At 45.7% G+C, this 20,525-nt stretch overlaps 1 protein-coding gene across 1 annotated transcript in view; it reads right to left on the reverse strand.

Moving 5' to 3' along the window:
* Positions 1 to 4,399: 4,399 nt before the first annotated feature.
* Positions 4,400 to 20,525, reverse strand: part of CHSY1 (chondroitin sulfate synthase 1) — a 75,742-nt gene continuing 59,616 nt past the window's right edge. Inside the window, exon 3 of the mRNA XM_069025743.1 lies at positions 4,400 to 7,921. Coding sequence (XP_068881844.1) covers positions 6,329 to 7,921 — 1,593 coding nt within the window. The 3' untranslated portion in view covers positions 4,400 to 6,328. The remainder of the gene's footprint in view (positions 7,922 to 20,525) is intronic.

Here is a 20,525-nt window from a genome sequence, read left to right on the forward strand (position 1 = left end):
TCAGTGCTCCTTTCCATCTCTCCCACCAGCAAAGCCTGTTCTGATGGCAGGTACAGGTGAGGGACATCAGGCTTCCTGGGGAAAGGGATAGGGTCACAGCCAAAGGCAGGAAAAGCCCCCAGAGTCCTGGAACAAGGGGCAGCAAAAGCCCCAGGGGTGGGTCTGGGGGAGCTGCGCTGTCACAGTCCTCACTATTTCATTTCAGGTGCTAAAAATAAGCCCAAACAGGCCCTGGAGGGGGGTTATTCCTTCAGCTGACTGAGGAGAGGCAAGAAAACAGCTTGGGTTTAATTTGTCAATGCCAGGTTTCCCCCAGCCCAGCCTCGGAGCAGCAGGAGCACTCGGAAGGGGCTCGGCGCTGGGAGGGGAGCGGATGCTCTCAGATGGGATTAACCCCCAGCACCAGCAGTGGGAGGGCAGCGGGTCCCAGGGCTGTTAATTACTCATCAAGGAAGCAAAGGGAGATGAACAGGACCTGCCTGGGATTAACTGAGCCCAAAACCCTGCCCAGCTTCACTCCCTTGCTCAGATGCCTCCTGAGAGCAGTGAGCCACACATCACCCTGGGCTTTTCCCTGGAGTGCTCAGTGATCCTTTACCTGCTTTGAAAGGAATATATTCAGTTCCTAACTGGATACTGATTCCTATTCCTGGTTTGGGCTGTTTCTTTGCTGGCATCAGTGCAGGGTCAGGCCCTGGGATGAAGAACTGCCGTGCCCAATACCAGCATCCCAGCTTGGGGCATGGCCTGAATATTTTTGGGGGGGAGGCATGATGTGGAGGCAAACCACTGGTTGCATCTCGTACCCAAGATCCCATATCCTGGTGCTCACTCAGGACATTTTGGGGCCCCAGAACAAGACCCCACCAGCCTGGGGCTGTTCAAACCCAACCAACCCCTCAGTGTGCAGGAAAACAGGGAATTTTACAGCTAATTCTGCTAGGAAAGGAAATAAGGGCTGGCTCTGCCTCGTTGCATGCAGTGCCCTGGACAGTGGGGCAGGAATTGTCTTAATTTAATATATTAGAGCAAAACCCACCCCTTGTGCCCCCATGACAGGGTGGGGGCAGGTGAACATGGACACACCAACTGGGTGCTCCCCATCCCATGTGGCACCGAGGGCTCTCAGCTTCAGCATAAGGAAAAATAAGGTGATTTCTAAGGGAGGTGGGGAAAGGGGCAGTGCTGGCTGCTTTGTATTCTGCTACTGAAAGGACAGAGGAAATTAGTTTTCTTTAAGCAAACTTTAAAGGGACAGGAAATATCGTGGCTATTTCTGGCTGCTGGCCTGTCCTCGGCTTACCCCGGCCAGTGGCGGTGGGATGGGAGCTGTGTCGGACTTCAGTGGCTTAACTTGGTGGAGGAGGATAAGGATGGGGTTGGGGATGGAGATGGGAATGAGGATGGTGATGAAGATTAGGATGAGGATGGGGGCAGGGATGGAGTTGGGGGTGGGGATGAAAATGAGGAGAAGGATGGGACCAGGAATGGGGCTGGGGCTGAGCTCACCTGGGACAGGTGCTCAGCACTAGGGCAATCACTACCAAGTGATGCTGGCAGGGGGCAGAAGGCCCAGGCACATCCCCAACCCATGAGTGGAACATCCACAGTGATTCAGGTTTCCCAGGGCCATTATGGCCCTGCCCCAGCACAAAGAACCGTCCTGGCAGAGCCAATGTTGGCAGAGGCAATGCTGGCACAGCAAACAGCCTTTATCTGCCCCATATCGCAGCCTGTTTGCACTGGAGGTTTGTTTTATCACGGAATTACTTTAAACTGTGCCCCTTTTGGAAGCCCTCTAGGTGAAAAGTGAAAAAATCACAAAGATGGTTATTCTTTTGTCTTCTTTTTCTAAAACAGTCAGTGAGACACAGAGCAGGACCCCAGCAAAGTCCTCCTGACACCCCCAGCCAAACAGGGGGGACCCCCAATTTCCAAGACACTCCAGGCTAGCCTGCTGGAAATGTAGGAGCTGATTCAGGTCAATTAAATTTGAGGTTTTCACTGAATTAAAGTGTGAAAGTAAACACGCCAGCCCAGTATTTGGGCTGTTATTTTTTCTGATGTTAAGTTTTTTCACCCCACTCATAAAAGTGATTTAGAAGGTGGTAGAGATTCCTGGGCTGGAGGAGACCGGGGAGATGGAAAGGACATGGACACGTTTCTTACACCTGGGAAAGTGTCGGCAGCAATTTGGACATGAGGAATAAAAGTGCTTCTGGCAACAGCAGCCAGGTAAAATCCAGGAAAATAGTTGGAAAGGATTCCTCATGGGATGCACTGCCTTGGCTGGGGAGCCCAGGTTGTATCCAAGGCTGCCTAAGCCCAAGAAGGAGGTGGGTTTTGAGCTCCAACTGGGATCAAAACCCCTGAATTTGCTCTGGTCAGCACAACTCACGTTGGCAGAGTCCACTGGGTACAAAAGCATTAATTTAAAACAGGTCCCACCTGGGCAGTGTCCCACTAGCCAAGGGATCACCATGGCCAGAGGAGGAGCTTGCTGGGGCCTGGACTTTCTCCCCATTTTTAATGCCTCTGTAAGATTTTCTTTCCAAAAAGCTCCTGATTGCGGCTGGCTGTGCAAGCCGAGTATTTTTAGCAAGTATTCATGCGAAACGCTCAGGATAATAATTTGCAATGTAAAGTTAGAGGCTTCCACAAAAACTCAAGAGTAAGCAGATTTGGGTCAGCGGGACTTTGTGCTGATTTCGCTGAAAGGAACCATCCAGCCAGGTCCAGGGGAGCTAAGAGGGGCTGGAGCTGGTCACTGAGTTTTCTGTGTAATAAACCCCCACTGTGCCTAAACGACCAAAACTTGAAATCCTTCCATGGACTGTGACTCTGCAAAGTTACAGATAAATGTTTCACGTGTAAATAGTCACAGCCAGCACAACAGTCACCAGAAGTACCTGCTGCCTTTCTGGACTCACATTTTCCCTATCTCCCTTTGCCTCTTTTTGCCGTCATCGATCTTGAGCAGGAGGGAAAAATTTTTAGAATACAGCATTAATAAATCCAGCTTCCCCCCATGGGTGATCAGGGAAGGTGAAGGACTTAACCCCATGTGCCCAGGGGCTGCAAAGCTCTGCTTGGGTGGGAGTTTTATTGCTGTGAGGATGCCCACAGCCAACACAGCATCCAACCCAGGTTACCTGCACCAGAATAACGAGGGAAAGAAGTCTCTCACATTTTAAATTGTTTTAATGAAGAAGAGCAGCATCTCGATAGACAGCACATGACTGGGCACCACGTCCTTCATTTTCAGGACGACACCATCTCATTTTCTCACACCTCTGTGGCCCAGATGCAAACCCTCCAGGGTTTTCCAGCCTCCTCAGCAAGAAGGAAACTTCTGTCCAAACCAAACAACTGGAGTAAATTGCAGATGAAATGTTTCAGCCCCAGAAGGGATTCTTGTCAAGGCTGGGTTAGCACCTACCAGCTGATGGCTTCCACCTCAGTCCAGTGTCTTACAGCTGGGGCAGCAAATGCCACTTATTTTAGTATAAAATGGGATTTATGTGGTTAGACTTTGTCATAAAGGGTTATAACTAAAATTTAACTTTAAAATGAATTACTTTTAAGCTGAGAGTCCATAAAATATGTGATCAATTGCAATGCAGGGCCTCAAGAGCTGCCTGCAAGCTTGGTCCAAAACTCACTTTTAATAGGGATTTGCTAACAGAATTAGAACTGTGGCAACTCAGAAAAAAACTCAAATACCAGATGGGTGCTGTTCACTAAATGGCTTTTTCCAGTTACATACATTCTGCTTTTACCAGCTGTTATGGGCTAAAAAAAGTCCTACATAATGATAAACGTTAATAAATACAGTACAGGGGGTTTTTTTGCCCATTTTGATGCTGTTCTTTGGGGTTCAAACTCTTCAAGCTCTTTTCTGTACCACAAATACAAGTTGCTTGTGTGAAGAAACACCTCTGCAATCCCTAAGAGTCTTGCTTTGGGACTTTATTTTGTCCTCACACCAATACTTAACAACTCCTAGAGCTATTAAAAAATAAGTGCTCAACCCACTTAGTAATTATTTTACTGTGTTTTGAATACACAAAACATTAGGGCACCATTCAGCCTTGTCACTGTATGCATCTGAAATGTATACTTATGGGTATTTTCAGGCAGCAGAAGTACTTCCAACGTTTTCATGAAGAAATGTCCAAACCAGGCAATGGCACAGCTGAACAGACCCCAGAAATGGGTCTGTTCTCCCTTCCCTCAGAGCCAAGGTAGAAGCACTGAGCTCATCCCAGGCCAAAACACAACACAGAGGTCAAAACCCTTTGGAAGAGGGAGATCCTTTTACCTAGGCTTACTTCCCAAAGTGTGTTACCTCTGTGCCTGCACTGGGTGGAACGATATGGACTGACGACGTGAGCAGCTCTGATTGCAAATAAAAAATCTTTATTGCATCTTAGAAGCAAGTCTTAAAAAAAAAAAAAAAAAAAGAAAAGAAAAGGAAAAAAAAAAAGAGAAGGGAAAGAAAAATTTTCCATGCACTGAATCCATCCAAGTACCTACATCCTTGGGACTGTCACCAGAAAATGATGAACATGGTAGGACACAGACTCTATGCTAGTTGCAGTTCATACTCCATACACGTGTAAACAATGGTTATTTCTCCTACTGGAATAGCAATTGCTCTGTAAGATCCCTTCAAACATGGCAACAACCACCTAAGCTTCGGGTTTTCTCAATTCCTTCACTCGTCTCCACTTCCCAAAGAGTAGGCAAAGTGGAACTGAGGGCAATGAGATGAAATGGGGCTGGAGGATACGATAGAAAAATATATTGTTCGCTGGTTTTTATTTTTTATTTCTGCTGAGCAGGATATTTACAGGTACACAGGTCCCAAGAGATCATCTGCTTCAATGACAATGTCCATTCACTGTCTCAGTGTACAGGGTTCCCTATCTGGCTTTAAGGCACTTTATTTTGTGTATTTTCTTACCCTGCTAGGTGTTAACTCATAGGGATCACACTTTCCTTGTATTCAGCCTCCTCAGTTCCTCTTGGAATACCAAAAAATTTCCTAAACTCACTGAAGCCATTCCAAAAATGTTAAAGAAATTTGGGGGGAGGAAAAAAAGATGCATGAAAAAATATTTTAGAAAGTAATCTTTGGAGATCATTTACTGTAAGTATGATGTACACTACCTTATCAGTGAGAAGATGCAATACATTCCTAATATATATATATATATTTACACACACATATATATATATATAAAATATTAAAATGACTAACAGATATTCAAGGAAAGGACAAGAACCTAAAACAGTGGATATTAAATAAATTAACGGTCTAACAGATACAGAAAAAAAATAATCCCAAAACAAAACTAGTAATCAAATGAAATAATTGTTCCCATCAACATCACATAACCAACTGAACAAAATCGATGCGATCGGGCGCAGGACACTCGGTGCAGAGGAGTTTTCCAAGTTCTCCTCAGGAAACTTGGATTGTTCACTGTGTGCTGTCGTTTGGCTTCGAGGGATTCCCATTTCCCAGCCTCTTCCCCTCGCTCATCAGGCTTCAGCATTTCCTGGTCACATCACTCAGCCCTCGGATGGCGGCTGAGGACAATACACAGAACCCACCACGGATTCCCCAAACATTCCGTCCATATATGGACCAAATATCAAACACAGCAATTTCTACAAGGACTAATCAGATCGTAGGTTGTGCTTACTTCCTTCCCTCACCTGCCCATAATAAGTGGAAGTGTATTTTTCAACTGAAATAATCAGCTATTAGGGAAAAAAAAAAAACAACCTCCTGCAATTACCACCCTTCTCATCACCACAGCGACTCTGATTTTCTAATGCAATTTAAAAATTAATGGCTAATCCTGAACCAAAGGAGCAGAATCTTTGCACGGTAGCAGTCACACCAAAAACATTTAGACACAGCGTTTTGTCACTTGGCTTTGCACGCTCAGGTCCCAATTTACAGAATCCCAGCCATGAAGACGGCACTGGAAACGGTAGGAAACAATCTTTTGTTCATAAGGAAATTCTAATTCAAGTCAGATTTCCACTGATCGGTCAGATAACTCTTAAACAATTCTTTTTTTCTTTTTTTTTTGTTTGAAGGCAAATACTGATCACAGTTTTGTTCCAAACGAAAAACACAACAACAAAAAAACCCAAGGGCCTTGTTCTTCTCAAAACGAGCGCTTTGTAAGAAAACAACGATGATTTCTAAAATATATCCTGTGTGGTCTTTTAAAAGTGAATTATCAAAAAACATTTTCCCAAAAATAAATTAGATAATTAAAAAAAAAGTCTTTTCCAGCATAGCTGGACATTAGGCTGTCCTCACTGAGCCATTAGTATTGCTGCTTTTCCCAAAATTTGGGTCGTTTTTTTCAAACCATATTTCAGCCAGCTGTTGTGTGGACCCATAAGTTGAAGCTTTGGACCCCAAGCACATTTTATATTGTTTTGGATCAAGATTAGGGTCACAAAAAACAGGGTGATGCACATGGACTACTCCAATTTCTTGGCTTCGGAAAGTTTTTAAGCCAGCTTGAATGACTTTGTTAAATAGATCTACATCTTCAAGGCCCCAACCTTGGATGGAGACATCAAAGCCACCTGCTCGAAGAAGGTCACCTTTGTAAATACAGGTGATACCAAAGCCATAGTTCCTCCAGAAACCTGTTTTCTGAGTGAAGGCAAAATGATTGTCACTAGGAACCTTTCCACTATAAACAATCTTTGGATCATACTGGCTAAAAATGATGGGAAAATATACTTGCTGACCCAAAACTGTATTGGCTCTACACCGCTGGAGGAATTCTGTGGTAAACACTAAATCAACATCACAGAAGAAAAGTAAAGACTCATTCTGGAACTGAGAAGATCCAACTTCCAGAGCCAGTGCCCTTGAGAACTCCCCCGACACCGGCAGAACCTGCATGTCCGCCTTGGGGTATTTGGAGTGGTAATCTCTCATCAGCTCGATTTGCTTTGCTTTGTCAGGGTTGGAGTTGGAATTGAAAAGCAGGACAACCAGCTTGACGTTCTGGTTTGGAATGAGGCACGTCTTTTCAAAATTCCCCATGAACCTTGCAAACATGTCAAAACGTCCAGAGAGAGGGATCAGGATGTTGATTTTCTTGTCTTTGAGCTCCTTCCTTTCTGCTTTGGACTTGCTGAGTTGGAAGGGGACAAACATCTTCAGCGAGTTGGAGAGGAAGGACAAGGACCCAGAATCCTGGTTGATTTTGCTGGCCAGCTCTTTGGCATCCATTTCTTCATGCTCCATGAACTGGATCTTGCTGAAGGTCTGCTGCAGGTACGCGTGCCTTCGCACAGGGACCGTCATCTTCTTCCCCTTGTGCTTCTTGTAGAGAAGCAGCAGGTCCAGCACGTACTCTGCTCCGTACATGGGGTTCACCCTGCGGTATCCATACTGTATTTCCTTGAAATCGATGATCCTCCCCCGGGTCTTGGCGTTGGCGTTGATCATTTCCATGACCTGCATAACGATGTCATCCAACGCTTCGCGCTGGGACGAATCCATTCCTCTCCGAGGCGGCTGCCCGTCAGCGCCCGAATACAAATATTTTCCTGTAAGAAACTCCCACTCCAGTATCTCTTCGCGGTGGCGAGGCTGGAACCGCATGAAGGAGGGCGGCATCCCCAGCTGCAGGTCCTCCTTGTGGATTTCGGTGTTGCTGTACTTGCTCATGAGCACAATCTCACGGTGCAGCTGCACGGTGCGGTGGCGCAGCTCCGCGATCTTGCGGCTCAGCATGTAGCTGTGCAGCCTGTACTGGTATGGGGGGTTCTTGTTGGGGTGTAGTGTTATGGCTCGGTGTATTTTGCTGTTCCTCAGGTCTCGGATGTAGCCTTTTTTGTTCTTCTCGTAATTCTCGTAGAACAGCTGCTGCATCTAGAAGAGAGAGAGAGAGAGAGAGGGAGGAGAAGTCAGAGTCTCAGCAGTGCTGACCCTGTGAAAGTTTGCCCACGCAACCCCGCTGGGAGAGAATTCCCCCTTGCTCACAGAAGGCTTTCTGAATAAGCTGTTCTTGGGTTTAGACACAGGTTGTAGCAATACCAGCTGCTATTCAAGGAAATTAAGAGGATTATTCATTGTAAACTGGTGAAAGAAACATCTATCATGGATTTGGGATTACTACAGCCCATTCTAGAGATATCACCGGCAGCCAAACAATTCAGCAGTAAGTCGATTGTAAGCTCATTTCTTCACAACAACACACCATCACCAGGAAAATAACACCGTGAAGTGTTCACTACAAAACTCTTATTATTCATCTGTTTCCCATTGTTTTAATATTAATAATAAAGAACAATAAAAAGGGATGCCATGTACATACTAAGCAAATCTGACAACACCTTTTCCATTATACTCAAATGCCATTTAGGCTTTAAAAATCCAGGTTTAGGTATTAAAAATGCAAGTTGCTGAATGTTTTGGCCAAGATGCCAAATATGTTACCTCAAGTGCTGCAATGCAAAGCTGTCATTTTAAAATGTCAATGGACAGTAAAGTGCATCTGAGATTCCTAGAGTTCCAGAAGTCAGGTAATACAAGATGCATGTGTACACCAGAAAAAAAACATCTTTAACATGGCATCTGCTATTTCCAAACAAGAAGATAGTGAGCTGAGATTAGATTCACAAGTCTCAGGAAAGCAGACAAACCAGCTTTACAGTCCTCAGTAGCTCAGGCAGTAGCTGATAGCGTGAAAGACGAACCAGAAAGATAATATGGAAAATAAACTGATAAAAAACCTTGGGGCCAAAGGTATATACCAGCTTAGATAATGGAAATTTAGAAAGACCATGGGCAGATTCTGTGTCACAGCACAAACGTCATCAACCTGCCAAAGCGGACACAGCACCTTCATTCAATATGGGACCCAATCCCTGTTACTGGCAGTGGAATCTGCCACAGGTAACACAGTCAATAAAGCTTGTGTAAAAGGGGCTGTACAGATCAGCAAAGAGCCAAACCCAAAAAAGAACCAGGGAGAATGTCTCAAATGTGATGGCAATTAAACAGAGCACTAAAAGGAAAATCACCAGCACAGAAACCTTCCCTTTACCAGCTGCTCAGAGCCAGCACAAGTCCTGTTTTATTAGGCCTTCGGTTGCATTTTTCCCATTATTGTGGACAGACACTGAATCTTAGGGATAAACTTACACCTGGATTTAATTGCTGCTATCTTAACGAGCTGACTGTGTGCATGCTGAAACCTGACATTCGGCGTATCGCTGCCGACAGCACGGAGCAAGCTGAGCCTACTGGGAGCATGGATTTTAATCTGAGCAAGTGTAAATCACTGCAAAGGAGGGAGGGAGGAATTTCAGCTGGACTGAGAAAGGAAGGACATTTATTTCGTGGGTCACCATCAGTCCCCCGCCCCCTCTCCTTCAAGTTCACCTTCTTCCCGCTCTCCCCAAGTGATCCCTGCTGCGCGCACGCTGTCTGGGAGCAATCCAGGCCAGAGGATGGATGGATCCGTGCAGCAACGCAGCCAAAGGAGAACATCTTGGCCATGGCCCCTTGGCAGGCCTCAGATGAGCTGCCTGTCGAGATGTATAATATCCCTTTAGAAGTCATGCAAGATTTAAAAGAGCGCTACGGGCAGAGGTTAGCTGGTCTAATCCCACGTCCAGCAGAGTTATCCAAACTGAATGAACCTCAAGCTTTCCCAAGAAACACATTTTTTCCAGTCACCCAAAAGACTGTTCTTCATTTGTATCCCTGTATTGTTTCCTCTACTAATAACACTTTATTTTTTTGGTCACTTTGAACCTCGCTGTTGCTGTGAAGGGCTCTAGGAGACCTCAAATCACACCCATTTAGGGTCAGTCCTGTGAGCACAGTCTATTACAGTGGAGAACTCACACGGGAAGAACAGGATCAGTCCAACACTGCAGGACCCACTTATTTTACTGACAACACTGATCTATCCTCTAACACTATGTATATGTAGAACTAGAAGTATTAAATGCATATGATAACCAATTTCACTGACATTTTAACTACAACTCCAGGCAGAGGCTTTTCCAGGAGTACTGTGACATTAGATAAAAATTCTTAAATCACATCATTAGGCTACTGCTATTTAAAGGAAACCTGACAATAGGATTTAATTTCAAGTCTTGTTTTGAATTTATAAGAACAAAATCAAGACCATGCAGCCTGAATGCATTTACTCTAAAATTGCTACCTAGGGCATTCTGAAGAGGAAACCATGAGAAGTAGAAAGGCTTTCAGATTACACAACAAAGTTTTAATAGAATACTGATGGGTAGGAAAATGTTATGAAACTTCCCAATGGAAGTAAAGATAGGAACCCCTAGCAAATGGCACAAATTAAAATTAAGAAGCAATATTTTAAAGCTCTGGCTTGCCACTCCAGAGCAACCTCTTAGGGTAGACTTCTAATAGTCCTTCTTGCCCCTTCCCAAAACTAGCTTGCTTCAAAAACTGAACTGAATATAAAACATATCTCAGCAAGACTTTACTGGGGCTTCAACACAAAGCAATTTACAACTGCAACATCTATTAACAGCCACCTTGCTCCAGCCAAAAAGGTGACAACTGCCCGAGCCCTGCACTCCAGCCAACCCTGCAGTGCAGCTAATGAGAAGCACCACAGTAGCCAGGCTTTTATATAATCCTATTTTTCAGAAGAATGCCTTGCAAGGCTGGCACGTTCAATGTTTTTCCTATGAAGTCTCCCCCTCTCCTACTCCAGCGTCCCCCTTGTCCCCTTGCATTCAGCAGGCTGCAGCAGGCACGGGGTGTGCCAGGATCCTGCAGCTCTGATCCCTCTCTGGGTGCCAAGGTATACCTCACACCAGCAGCAAACACAAAGAAGGGTACTGGAAAGGGTTAATTAATTCCCTACAGAGAGTACAAGGAGTTACAAACTATTTTTTCACAACTACACCAAGTGCTGTACACGAAGTCCAAGTGGCCAGTGGCCAATGGAGCAATTTAACCCTTCCTGGGCCAAGGTGCTGGCAGACACTTGACCCAGTGCCAAAGAAGGGCTGCAAGGCCCAAGAGCTTTCCCCTAGAAAGCAGCCCCACATCGATTGCGTTTGCTCACCCACATCTACAAACTTGAAGGAACTGAGCAGTTCCCTCCATGCTGTTTGACAGCTCCACCAACATTCATCTGCTCAAATCGTTAAGGGTCCCCAGCACTGGGTTCAATCACTAATAAGGGCAATACCCAACTATCACAAATCACTGCTAACATTAATTTCTTACCATATTTGGGTCCAAAACACTATACTAAATATTATCAATTAGCACACGCTGGCTTTCGACTCCATGCGATATCAGAAAGCCATAAGGAAGACACAAAATCATAAGTAACTCTTGTGTACATCATCAATAGGTGGGGGGAAGAAGGCCATAGAGAAAGGAATACTGTGATTTTTTTGCTCCTCACAGTCACTAAACACACACATGGGGAGCGACACAAGCCCAGGACATGCACATCTCCCACAGACATTACGTGCAAACTTCCCCATGCCCATTACCAGAGTCTCGAGAACTGAACTCTTGCGAACTCTTCTTCTAGTGAAACAGGTTTCTCTATGATTCTTTTTTTTTAAAAAAGAACCTTTCATGGATATTAATTTTGCAATGATTATATTCTAAGCATGCTTTATTCTAGTGCAGAGCACTGAGAGCGTAGGGATACAAAGAAGAGCTACTCTTTATTGACCACTATTTACTCTAGACCTGTTGAAGCCTTAAAAACCCTAATGTTCCCCAAACCATTAGAGACTGAATGTTTAAACTGTGGTACAGCTGTTGTGGGCACTGCTGGCTCATGTCCAAAAGACCAACTGAAAGGAGAGAGTGTTATGTTCTTCGTTTTAAATGAAGAAGTCTTTTGCAGGCCAAAAAAAAGTGTACTGGAGAAAATGGACTTTAAAAATAAGACCAGTTTATGCAGAAGCTGGCCCGTAGCCACGGATTAGCCCCCAAGGGCTTTCTCTCACAGCTCCAGATTGTGCTACCAGAGCCCAGAAAATGCAGCACTGCAAGTCTCATGAAAAGCAATCATGGATAAGACATGCTGCATGGCAGGTTTCAAAATGCCCAAGATGGGCTTTAAATACAAAGCCCAGCTAATTAAAAGCCCAAATGATGGTTAATGTCACCTAGCTCTGAGCACTGCCATCAGGAGGAGATGAGGATGTGGGTCCCAGTGTGGAGCTGTTCTCCTGTGGGAGCAACTCAGGTGCTGGGACAGCCCCAACCCTGCCCCTCAGCTCTGCAGCCAAATCCAGACAGGATGCTCATGTCCATCTCCTCCTCGCTCCTCCTTCCAGAGATGTGCCAGAGCTGGTGCAAGGAAGAGGGTAGCTCCTGTTGGCTGGTTGAAGTGAAATGAAAGACTTTCTGCACCCACATCCCAAGGAGCTGCACTAAATAATTGTAGCTGCACTAGCACAATTTTGCCACTTTGCACTGATTAACCACAACAGATACCCAGTTGTCTGTTTTTTACATCACCAGTATAGCTCACCTGATGAAGAATTTTGCCAAGGGAAAGGAGCAGTGGAGCTTTGTTTACTGCTGACTTCCCTCCACTAGAGGGAAAGACTGCAGGGGCCTCCCAGATACAACTCTGTATTCAGGTTTCTTTCTGTTTAAATCCTGATGCTTTATATCCCACAGCTAAACACTGACATGACTGAAGCCACTCCTTCAGACAGAGTTATTATGGTGGAAACAAACACAGGGAAGTAATGGATAAACACTCATTTCCAGTGAACTTGGCCACTCGTTCACGGCTTTAACCTCCCCAGTTGCCACTACAGGAAAGGATGCAGGAAACACCACTCGGCACTGGGAGATCAGACTTCCCTCTCAGCTGACAAGCGAAGCCCTGAGCTCTGGAGCATGATTAAATGATGTGATTCTTCAGACAAGTTACTTCTCACACAAATTTCATCATGTACTGCTGGTTCACGTTTGCTTTGTTTCATAGAGGCAAGAAAATCATCCTGAGCAGCCAGTACTCAAAATTTCCATGGCAGACTGGTGGGGAAGCAGAGGCAGATCCAGCTGTGACCTCTGGGTGCAGTAAGTCCAGGCATGCTCTGAAGCAAGAAGTTTATTTTGTACAACACAAATGCCTCTTCTTATATGATCCTAAGTGAAACAGTGCTGGTCTCACTTGAGAGCCTCGCACTGCCTTCTGCACCGCTCTCCTCTCCAAAAGTATTCCAGAAAGGAAGCCAAGTACTAAGGCAAGTCTCAAGCACAGCAAACTCAAGGTCATTGAATTCCCAAGGAATCTGTGAATTAGGAGAGTTACTGCTGGAGTTCAAGCTTTTGTGAAACATACCAAGTAGCTTTTAATTAAACAACTGTTTTTCTCCCAATCCTTTCTTGTTTAAGCAAGTAGAAGAGCTTAAAAATAACTTATTCATTTACAGTTTCTCAAACCAAGTAGCCTTTAAAGTATTTCCAGCTTGGCAAAGGAAAGAAGAAAACCTACAAAAATGAATGGGTCTTCAAAACTGGCATCGTGTACCTCACCTCTGACCCTGAGCTTGACGATCTCATTACCCAAAACCTACATGTGGGAGCAGTCCAAGGCACTTGGGAACTGAGATCCTCCAGCTAGGAAGCGGAGAACTTCCCTCCTCCTGGCCCTGCATTAAGCTGAGCTTCATCCTCCTGGTCTAAATAAGGATATAGAAACCAGATAAAACAGAACGTGCCAGTTTAGGATATTTAGATTTAACTGTGCAAACCTTAGGAGAGCTGGATGTGATCGCAAGGTTTTCATCCAAAGGGTTCTGATTCGACAGAAACAAAAACAAAAAAAATACCACTAAACATTAACAAATGTTCTATGCTACAGCTATTAAAGAAGCAGAACATCGTAGGTGCAAATGACTAATTGTCACTGGGATTGCCTGAGAAAGTGTAATCAAAAGTTGCTTCTAGCATAATTTCCAAACTACAAGTCCTGGTGCAAATTGCTGCTCTTTACAAGGCTCGCCCTTGCTCATGGTAAGGCTCTGACCCGTGGGGCAAATGATTCAGCTCTCCCTCTCCAGCCTCTGTCCCAGATCCAAACAAAACCAGGGATACAGTGACTCGCTGCTGATTGCTCATTTAAAGGCCACACTGAGGGATGATGCCAAATTACTTGCACACCAAGTCTACTGTGTCTCAGGATTTCTTTTCCTTGTTGTCAGCTCCACACTTTTACTCCACAGTGCAGGCAGAGCACAAGAAAACTTGTTTTTCATTATGAATTTCAACAGGCCCGTGAAAGACAGAGCCCGCATCCTTGGAAGTCTGTATCTGCTCTTTCTCATGTGAAGTGTTAAGATTCCAGAGGAGCAGCACATGACCCTTGGAGAGGAGTTTCTTGGAGATGATGAGCAGAAAGCTTCTGAAACCCTGGCCAATAATTTTTGGATGCTAAAAACAGAATTAGAGGGATGCAGTTTCCTCTGAACCCAGACTACAGAAGAGAAGACCTCTTCTGGACTGCTGTGTGATTTTCCACCATGTGTTTTCAAGAAGCAGTAATGTAATCATTTAGAAATACTTTTGTTCATGGAATTCAAAGATTCCTATTTGGGAGCTACTTTCTACATCCAGTGGTTTTGTAGGAGTTGCAAGCCATGATGGATGATGAGCCTTTTTGGTCCACTTGGCAAGGCTACCAAAAGCTGCTTCTTACAGGAGGGTGAAGAAACCCTCTGCTTGGAGAAATTTCAGCTGCAGCCCAGGCAGCCACCCATCTCAGCATCAGTCCAACATCAGAAATCCAAGCTGGAGCAGTGCAGCCTCTCTGCCAGACTGGATGGGGACAGCAGTGATCCTGCATCACACACCACCCCAGGTCTCCAGATCTGTGCCAACACCAGATTCTGCAAGAAGCCTGGGGGAAGCATTGGCTCCAGTGGGTCTGTCTGCAGGATCCCTCCCTGTCAGTCTTGCCCACATGTGCCCACCAGCACAGCTTTCTGTTGCTGCAGAATGTTTCAGGAACCTCCACCCCTGAGTAGGCAGACGGAGCCCTACACGGAGACAATGTCACAGTAACAGCACTAAAGGACAGGGCTGAGGCAGTCACATCAGCACAAAGCTCTGCATCTCTCTTGAGCCTTCACAGGAGATTACTGTGAATTTAATTATGCAAAGATTCAGCCTCACAATAGTGACTGTTGCAGTTCTTCCCTGCATGTAAAAAGGTGGGGTGTATTTTAAAAAACAGTTCATTTGCAAGACATTCATCACTTCCAGCTTAAGCAGAACCATTTTGGATGAGGAGGGCCACGGCCCCTTTTTCATAGCAACAGACTATGCTTGCTGTTTCTGATCCCTTGAGAAGATTTGTGTCAGGAACACATACACCTTTTGGAAAGGGGCAAGAAGGGAGCTGGGAATGCTGAATTAAATCCCCAAGACAAGGCCAACTGCCTGTGTTAAAGCTGCAGCCCATCAGACCTGCAGTGCGAGAACAGCCTTGAAGTGAGACATCATCTTCCGTAACTGCATTTATAAATCCATCTGCGTTATGCTTTCCTAACAAGTGATGGTAAAAGCACCTCTCTGCCAGCCACATCAGTATCAGCTGATGAAAACTGACAGAAAACTGGAAATATGTAACATTTCTAACTCCTCTGCTGGTGAACCCTCCTCCCAGGTGCCAAAACAGCCACTCCATGGGTGCTGCTGTGTTCTGCCTCTGCCAGGAGAGCAACTGGAAGAAGAGATATTGTTATGGAGGCATTCTTGAAACCTTAGCCCCTTCCAAATTGCTGATGGCCTGTCCCTAGGAGGTAGCAGCTGCACACCACTTCATGCTGCTGGGGTTATCCAAAACACAGAACCAGCCAGAATTCAAGTAACACTCTGAGAGGGCTCATCCTCTCCACTTGGTCCCGCTGGATCAACGCAGCTCCGCTTGCGTTTCACCGGTGTCGCCTGGTTTGCAACAGCACAAAGGAAAAGATGATGATGAATCACTGCATTAACTGCATGGCACAGCCATCTCTCTTCCAGGCTTAGATTTCTGTGAGTGCTCCAACATGGTGCTCTCTAGCTGCTTTTTCCAGGGTCATGCTGAGATATCCGTGGTTGGCCGCTGCTGAAGCCTGGTCTGCTCCAAGTGGGGCGGGAGCTGGCAGCACGAGGCAGTGCTGGGTTTCCTGCTCAGGTCTGCTGTCAGCAGTAATCACCATCACAGAAATCACAGAATATTCTGAGTTGGAAGGGACCCAGAGGGATCACTGAGTCCAACTCTTAAGTGAATGGCCCATACTGCGAAAAAACCCATGACCCTGGTGTTCAACCAAGTGAGCTCATCTCAGTAAATCCCTCCATGGCATCCAGCAATGAAGCAAGAACTCACTCAAATTAACCTGGATTTAAAAGAACATCTCCTTTTACTCCTGTTGGTAGAAAACAAGCTATGGAGTTCCTTACAGACCCCCACAGAACCGGTGCCCAGTACAGACACAACGTTTGTGACGCAGGCAGAGGGTTTCACTCCTCTTTCACCCGCCTGAGAGCTCAGAGCAGTTCTTCATCTCCAATCTGTTTTTTCAGCCAGAGCCACCCTTTCTGGAGCTGGTTTTAAGACTGACTACAAGGGCCTGGACTCAATCACCATGTTGTTTCACACGGGGAGCAGCACAGGGTGACGGCTTCCAGGGCTCACCAAAGCTGCACAGCATTGTTCTCAAGTGTCTGTATGAAACGTGTGCACTTTTTTTTTTTCCCAAAGAATTGTTTAGCAATTGCTCAGAGGATGGGAGGGAAATAAAGTCACAAACCCTTGTTTTATGTGGAGAAGCCACATATTTCAGTCAGCCCACGAGGATCCACAGCTGAGCCCTGGCCCGCGGATAGCAGAGCTTTAGAAGGTTGTGATGGTAACGAGCACTGTGCGGTAACGCTGCTGCTGCAGACAGAATTTCCACAGTGACATGATGATTGCACAAGAGTTTCTCTAGTGCTTGTACCATTACTACCATTACCACGCACGACTTAAAGCCTTCCTGCTCTTCTGTTCTGAATTTAAAAACAAAATCTGCCCTTTGTCTCATCACTGGAAAACATATGTACATCATCCAGCGTAGACACGGCACTGCCAAAACCATTCCATGACAGGGTCTCTGCCATCTAAAGTAAGTGCAGTACAAGTAGCTTGGTTATAAAAAATACAGCTCTTTGATCAATAGGGGATCAGCAGACGAGGTCTGCCCATTCAGGCGGCTGATAAATCTCTCAAGAATTTGCCTTTCATGCCCTGTAACCCAAAAGCGCCATAAATTGTGAATTAATAGCTCTAACTACAAAGATTACCTATTTTTATTGCTTGCTTTGCTGAAGCACAAGGGATCATATATCTAAAATAAGTCACTTTTTAGAGGAAAGCAGTGATTTACTAATTACTCATTTGGATAGGGTTGGCAGGGTGGGTGCAGATCCAACACAAAGAAGAATGGTGAAAGAAGGGAAAAGGTGTGAAAGAAGGGAAAAGCACTGCTGCACATGCACAGATCTGGGACCAACCCGTTCCTCTGCAGTTTCACATATGCTCAGAAGTAGAAGAAAGGCAACATCTTTCTAGGCAGCCACAGTTTTATTGTCTTCCTGTTAGTGGAACAACTTTCTCATTATTAAAACGAGCTGTCAGGCAGACTGGCATTTCCCTCCTCGCCGTGTCCAAGTTAGCCCGTTCGTTCAAATATGGTTAAAAATTTCACATAGTGTTGCTGGCTAACTGTATATGGTCTGAGGTTTTCTGGAAGTTTGCTGTCTGGCACAGCCTGGACAAGGAACAAGCAGCGTTACTCTGCAGAGCTCTGTAACCAAGTGCCTCTTGCATTACACACGGTCTGTCAGAGCCAGGGGTTCACCTCCACGTGGGTGTTTAAGCCTCGCTGATGTTCACCATCCATCATCCAGCTCTGACAAAAAGAATATTCAACTGCTCCTTTTGTAATGCTCTAAATTAAAACAGGAGATGTGGATGCTGATAAATGCAATTATGCTGAATGTAAATGCGTAAGAAATGGAAAGGAAAAGAAACACTGTCTCAAATACTCCCCAGCTTGGGGAAGGATTTGCTACTCACACAACACAAGTGAACTCTCTTTTGAATATTAGCCACACATACAAAGAGTTTTTGGGTCCCTTTCTAGGGTTTTCTTTGCTTCCAATCTGGAGGACACTTTCTTCTGCTGGCTGCAACCAAGCTGCCACAGGTGCAGTTTTGGGAGAGCAGACCTGCCTCCAAAACTTGCGCCCATTGCCTGCAGCCACCATGGCTTGGTCCCTTCATCCCGCCAGCTGCCAGCCTGCAGCCTACAAACCTCAGCTTGCACCCAGCTGGTGTTTCCTTTCCCTCTCCCTTGGCCACTGCAGCCTTTCCAGATTTGGAAACCAGGCAGCTTGGAGGAATTTATCATTTTCATTAGTGACTTCCCCATACTCCACTGACATTTTTCCACTCATCTGGGAGACAGGGGCAACAGGAGATCATCTGGGTGGGTTTGCCTGTTGGGTCAAGGTCCCACTGCTTCAGGAAACCTCATGTGTGCTTGCTCAACAGAGAAAGGCAGGGAGGGAGGAAAAGCCATTGCTGAGAATGTAGAAGGAGCTTCAGCCAACAGATGGAGAAGGCCAGTGGAGTTTGCAGCTTCCTTCAGCAGACAGCAATGCCTTGTCTTCTTATGACCCATTTTTAGCTGCTGATCCAGGACATTTCAGGGATTTGGCTCATGAATAGCAAATGACTTGTGCTGGGTTAGCCAAAAAGCCTTCTCCTTGCTGCAGGAAGCCTGGGCTGCTTTGAAGTAGATCCTGAACCAGGACAATTTACAGCCTGACAGCTTAAAGCTGCATTGAAATGGGCCCTGGTGTCCTCAGGGTGTTATAAATCGCCGCGGTTCAGAGGCAGGCAGGCCTGGGAGGGCAGGGTGCATGGATGGGGACTGTGTTCTTCTGCTGTCCCACAAAGGCACGGCCACGAGGGAGCCAGAGCCCTTCAATGGGGCTTTCAGAGGGACACACAGGACTACTTTCTGCTGCCCTTTCCTCAGCACTCTTCTGAGATATACTTGTATCATCTGAACTGCAGGTTGTTCCCGAGTTCAGTGCGGTTTTGTGCTGAGCTAATCCGGGCTCTGACGTGCACCCGATGAACAAATAGGTGCTCCCAACTCCCAGCCAACAGCAGGCTTGGAAACCTCTATCGAGAGCAAGTGTTTGGGAACAGGATCAGCTGGTGGCACAGGGATCCACTGCTGACTCAGCCCTGGGGGCTGCACCTCGTGCCAGAAGGCAAAGTGGGCACTGACACACTATTTGAGTCTTAAAATAGCAGCACTGTTCAACACAGCTCACCTGGCAGGGCCCAGAGGCACCCCCAGAGCTCTGGGTAGGAGGACAGCTCTCACTTTGCTCAAGGACATCTGTCAGGGATGTCTTTGATAGCCACAACCCGATTTGTGATGCCCAATCCAGCAGTACTTTTCTCTAAAGCCTACAGAAAGAGCTTTGCACGTACCCCAGGATTCTCACCCTCGTTTCATGGCCGTTTTGCCCATCCCCATTTGGGGTTTTCCCATCCCAGAGCCAGGGAATGTCATGTAGGCTGTGCGACCATGTTCTTCATCAAGCCCTGCCTTTGCCTCGTCTTGATGTGAATGCCAAAGTCAAATATAATCCACCCACCCAAAACAGATGTTAGAAACCTGTCTCTCTCTCTTCAGCTGTCCTCTGAGGTCTGGCCTCCTGTCAAATGCCTGAGGCGAGAGTTTTCTTTTTTATTTTTAAGGCAATGATAATATGTTCAAAGGCTCTTTCTTCTGTTTGGAGAGAGCAAATCTACACCTGGTCCAGAAGTGCTTCAATACACACCAGCAACTAACAAATCTCTGTCTCTGAGAGAAGTTTGACCTCTTGACTTTCAAAATAGTTGTTTTCTCCTTTCACATAAATTTTAACAGCTAATTCAGTAGTGCCACAGGAACAGAGGCGACAAATCTGTTCAGTGTGCCACCTTTTTATTCAGCAAACTGTCAAAAGAGAACTTTTGTTTTCCCCTCTGGAATGGCATTTGTTTCTACAGATCTTTAAGCCAGAAGAATACGGAGATGATCTCCTGAGCAATTGTTTTCCATGGAAACAGTGCATCGTTGGATATTTCCCACAGATAAAAAAGGAGAGGAGCAAAGACAGAGGGAGAGTAGAAGGGAGAAGGCACAAGGACAGATCAGACCAGAAGAGGAAAGTTTGCAGCACTGTTGTGCTGTCTCATAGTGCTTCTTAAGCAAGAACCTCCTTTTGGCTACTTTATGTCCTAAAAAAACCTCAACACGTAACAGGAGTCTGTGTTGCGCAAAAATGAGAGATGGAAAGCATTATGCTAACCTTAAAAATGTAGCTCAGGGGCCTGGTGCATCACAGACTGTTCAGTATTAGCATTATTCAGAAAAGCACCAAAAAATGCATT

Source organism: Aphelocoma coerulescens, chromosome 10, assembly GCF_041296385.1.
Source record: "Aphelocoma coerulescens isolate FSJ_1873_10779 chromosome 10, UR_Acoe_1.0, whole genome shotgun sequence".
In the NCBI taxonomy this organism is placed as follows: domain Eukaryota; kingdom Metazoa; phylum Chordata; class Aves; order Passeriformes; family Corvidae; genus Aphelocoma; species Aphelocoma coerulescens.